General features: G+C 51.3%; 3 protein-coding genes across 3 annotated transcripts in view; all 3 read right to left on the reverse strand.

Annotated features, from left to right (window-relative positions):
- Positions 1-217, reverse strand: part of Tco025E_06734 (60S acidic ribosomal protein P2) — a gene marked incomplete at both ends in the record, with an annotated part of 627 nt that extends 410 nt beyond the window's left edge. The window contains one exon of the mRNA XM_029373606.1: positions 1-217. This exon is cut by the window's left edge and continues 410 nt beyond it. Coding sequence (XP_029226282.1) covers positions 1-217 — 217 coding nt within the window.
- Positions 218-511: 294 nt separating this feature from the next.
- Positions 512-1,927, reverse strand: Tco025E_06735 (putative damage-specific DNA binding protein; the record flags this gene model as incomplete). The annotated part of the gene is made up of 1 exon (XM_029373607.1): positions 512-1,927. One exon carries the CDS (start codon positions 1,925-1,927, stop codon positions 512-514), a length of 1,416 nt encoding a protein of 471 aa, XP_029226283.1.
- A 113-nt stretch (positions 1,928-2,040) lies between these two features.
- Tco025E_06736 (putative damage-specific DNA binding protein) lies at positions 2,041-4,338 on the reverse strand (the record flags this gene model as incomplete). Its single annotated transcript, XM_029373608.1, has 1 exon — positions 2,041-4,338. One exon carries the CDS (start codon positions 4,336-4,338, stop codon positions 2,041-2,043), a length of 2,298 nt encoding a protein of 765 aa, XP_029226284.1.
- Between the last annotated feature and the right edge of the window lie 294 nt (positions 4,339-4,632).

The following is a 4,632-nucleotide window of genomic DNA, read 5'->3' on the forward strand; positions in this document are numbered from 1 at the left end:
CGGGAGCGCCACCGGAGGCTGCGGCTCCTCCCACGAGCTTCGCCTTGCCCTCGGCGCACACCGCGTCAAAATCCTTGCCCTCGAGTTCGGCAAACAGTGCATCCATGCGGGAAGAGTCAACGGGCACGCCGGCAGCCTTCAAGACAGTCGCAACTGCATCCTTTGAGGGAGTCTTCCCGGAAAGGTTGACAAGGGCGTACGCGGCGAGGTACTTCATAATGACTAGACACCTTGCGGAAACAACAACGGCAAAAACAAACAAGAACACAAAAAAGTAGCACATAAAAACGGCAGGAGAGAAATTTACGAAGAGGGGTAAGAAAACAGAAACACAAATAACATGGAAGAGAGAGAGGGGAGGGGGGAGACACCCATAAACGACACACCAAAAAAGGTGAACTACGGGTGTAATTCTTCGTGTTGATTGGTCCATTGCAGCAACACCAAAAGTGTTCTTGACACTTTTATTTCTTTCTTCTTTGAGTTTTGACCTCCTTCATGCGGGTGCCTCTTAGTGAATTCGCCGCATCTTTTGAAGCAAATCTTTAACGGCCTCCCTCGTTAGCGGCAGGGTTGGCAAACCCTTTTCAGAGAAGAGGGCATTTACGCCATCCATGGCCTTGCACTCGCTCACGTGAAGGTTGCGCTCTCCAGCGATCGGCCTGTCCAAGTCGGATTGTTCAAAAAACTCCTCCAGAGTGGAGTTCATGGAGGCAAAGAAGCCTATAATGCACTCATCGGCCTCGCGCACAATGCGCTGTTGAGCGGTCTGTGGCAGACTCAAGAAAGACTCAACCAAGTCTCCACTACAAACACACCTGGAGATATAGCGCTTCCGACGCTGCTTAAAAACCTCCGGTGAGCTAGAGCTTGCATTCTCAAATGAGGCATTCCGACTATACCCGCGTTCTTGACCAGCGCGAAGAACCTCTCGGTGCGCAGCGTGCTCAAACCCTCCCAACGCTGGAACTGCCGACGCGACAGCCACCTCCAAAGCCTTTAGAAGCAGGTAGGTTTCGTTCGACACAGGGGTTATCGTACCAAGGGCCCCATGCGACGTCCCAAACACAACTTGTGGGCCACAAATACCAGGAATGAGGGCATTGTGGACAGGAACTGCAGTATTTTCAAGACAGCAGGGCGCAAAACTGCCTAGTTGCATCGCCGTCACCATGTCCCCCAAGTGATATTGTGCGGTCGTCTTCAGTTTGCCGCTTGCCGCCGTCGCGGACGCCGCGTCTGAAGAACTGGACGGCGCCGGGGCACCACGAGAGAGGCAATAAAAGTTGTAGTAATCGTCGCCAAAGCACATGTCGTTGGTTTTGCCCGACTGAAGCACAACACCATCCATGACTCCTCGCGGTTCCGTGTCACGAGCGACAATCTTCAGGCTCCCCTGAATAACATCCACCTGGATAAAGAAGCAACTGTGACGAGCGTCAAACGCCACTAGGTAAGAGGCCTCTTGTTGAAATATAGGCTGTAGACGGGTGATAATGGTGCCGACGGAAACTGTTTCCTCGGCCACAAAAACCGCGTCCGCGGCGTTCCAACTATACAGCGATATGCAGCCATTTATTCCAAGGGCTATTCGACCACTATAATTTGGAACAATGCAACAGCACTGCAATGCCCCCTCAACGTCTTTGCTACCAAGTTGCCGCAACTGGGGGCGCTCGGAGATCAGCTGGCCTTCCTCGACTGAATACCATATGAAGCGACTGGACCGCGACAACGGCTCATCTGGAAAGGCAAAAGTGGTGCCCAGAAGTAGTGCCTTATCACCCTCCGTTGCGTTCCCTATCGGGGACTCATTGGTGCCCCCAAGAACTACAGGCTCCAGAAAAACGCATCGCTCATTCTCCAGTAGCTCAATCGCTACAGCGTCCTTTTGCGGAGCCCACGCATTCGCCAACTCATGCCCCATCAACAGCAGCACCTGATCCTTTTCGTTGCGACGAAGAGCGAGCACAAAAAGGTTCCACCACGCGATGTAATTTACCCGAGTCACAGTGGCATTCAATCCAAGAAAACGGGAATTTAATTTTTTAGATCCACAATGTTTCCAAACACAAGGGTTTTTTCACTGCGCGAAAAGAACATGTATTTAGAGGCAATGCGGGGGTTGTCAATAACAGCACAGGCCGCGACATCATTAAAATCAACTCCAGTGAGTTGAAAGCCTGTATCGCAGAGAATGGCGATGAGCGGGACTTCGCCAAGGCAGAGAACCGCATTATGGCTTTCCAAATTAAACAGTTGCACCGGCTGCATCCTAATCAGTGTTTCCTGCGCTGCACCCCCCATTGACATTGCCTCCAAAGGAATCTCAGCGATGCATCCATTCAGCAACCCAACGACGAGGCGGGAAGTATGAAGTTGTGAGAGAACACACACGGAACACGGGGTTGCAGAGCAGAGCGTCCGACCCTTTAATACAATATGGCCGTCCTGCACATCGTAGAGGCAAACGGCGCCAGAGTTCCACTCCCCAACCACAAAACTGTACAAGGACGTAATCGCCAGACATGCCACCTCATTTTCCAGCTCAATAGACGCCTTAAGAAGAAGTGTAGTGACATCCAAGACGGATACAAATCGTGCGCTTGAAAACACAAGTAATCCCAAATCGGCATTCGCATGTGCGTGGTGGATGCTCACTTCATCGTTGCGAAATATATACTCTCCGTGACCGCCCTTCACAACGTTCACCCCAACTGAGGTCACTTGCACAAATGTGTCTCGCTCAGGGTCATACACCAGTGTCAGAGTCTCGTTTGCGCTGTCAAACGGCGTCTCAGAAAGCTCTTGAACAATCACAGTTGGCGTTGTTTGACACTGACAAACTCGGCTATACCCAGGGAAAGAGAGAATAATAGCATCTCCTGCAGCACATACGCGGGTAACATCTGAAAGGTTGACCATGGAAGCATCCTGACAGATGTTAACAGCGGACCGTTGGAGACTTAAGCCGCCACTAAGGCCCACACCGGTACTCGCGACGACGCTTATGCGAGGGCCATCGACCGCCACAGTCAGGTCAAACATTGGTCCGCAATTCTCCAGCAAAACCCCACGTTCCCCGGTGAACCACTTCAACCAAAGTGTATGCGTCATGCGGGAGCCTACGACGCAGTGGCCCCGAGGAAGAAGTACAAGCGAGTTTGGTATAGTGCGCAGCGAAGGCATGGTGAAATTCACCAGCACTATTTTGCTTGGGTTCAAACTCTCAGCTTCTTCCTTTACGCTGGTTTTAATGCAGCTTCCATCCCAAAACAAAATAAGTAAATCTCGGGTGGGAAGTGAGGCGCAACAAACGGGCTCCACGTAGGCACTAAACGGGGGGAACGCCAGCGTAGTGACGTGTTTAGACAACGTCGACGGGGTCACCACCGTCTTCAAAGAAACAAACGTGATCAACTGCGGCCCGAGTACAAACAGTCCATCGGCGTTCACGTGTAGGAGGCATGCATTCGTTTCGACGTTTGCCAAAAACACGGTCCTCCTTGTAAAAATATCGCCTCTGGGAGATATGCCCACGGTGTCTGGTAGCCACGGCCATGCGGGTTTCGTTTGTGCACTACCCTGACCCGCGTTCATACCAAGCTCAATGGAATACTCAGACACGTGCGCCTTTGAGGAAGCATCCGCGTAAAGAAGGTAGAGAGCAGCTGTATTTTTTTCGCTGTGGTTGGGCCCAAAGGCCATGCTCCGCACATCCAACTCCGCGGCGCTGAGGTGCCCTTGGGTGAAAAGGGTTTGCTTCTTCTGCTTTCTCAACACATTTTGGGCGTACTCAGGGGAGAAGAGGGTGTTGAGGAGATGAGATGCATTCTTGCACTTCCCGCCGTAGGCTGCAATGGCAGCGGCGACGTCGAAGAGAAAAACACTTCCGTTGTGAATAGAAAACGTGACGACAGGAAGAAGGTCATCGTGAAGTGTCTGGTAAACCCCTGAACAGCACAAGAATGTCTTATCCGGCCGCTCCTGGTAAAAGCAAGTGTCAACGTCGCCGTGGAACAAGGTTACCATTTCAATAGTTCCCGCCCCGTTGCGCTCAAATGCCACAATGGCAACCTCCTGCTTGATAGAAAACAGGAAAACTACATGTCTGCCAGAGCCTTTGGAATCGAACAGTGGCAGGGCCTCCATGTACTTCAGAGACGCAAACAGCGCAAAGTCACTAAGGTGCTCGAGCGAGTCATCCGTCTCGCTGTAGAGCGAAAGCAAGTTCAGTCGATTCAAAAGCACTAAGGACTCATCTTTGCCCAAAAAGAACCCGGAAACGGCGCCCAGCACTGCTGTAGGTTGCTTGCTTGTGGAGGCTACAAAAGGCATAGTCGGTTTCAGTCGGCCCCACTAGCCACCACTTCTCCTCTTTCGCTTGTGTGTGTGCGCGTGTGTGTTTCTTCACAGATGCATGTATGCATGTGTAGGACGCAAGTGGAGAAAAGGAGGGAGTACGGTGGAGGAATAATGGGTCAAGTCCAATCAAATCAATAATAATGATACTTCACAATCCCATAAAGCAAAAGAAAAAAAAGTTCGATGCACGCATATGCCTGGGCAAGAAGGCTGAACTACCCACATCAAAGCAAACTCCACGTTTTTTGTTTGTTTTCTTAACACTTT

Source organism: Trypanosoma conorhini (assembly GCF_003719485.1).
Source record: "Trypanosoma conorhini strain 025E chromosome Unknown Tco_14.4_contig_00471, whole genome shotgun sequence".
Classification (NCBI taxonomy): Eukaryota; Euglenozoa; class Kinetoplastea; order Trypanosomatida; family Trypanosomatidae; genus Trypanosoma; species Trypanosoma conorhini.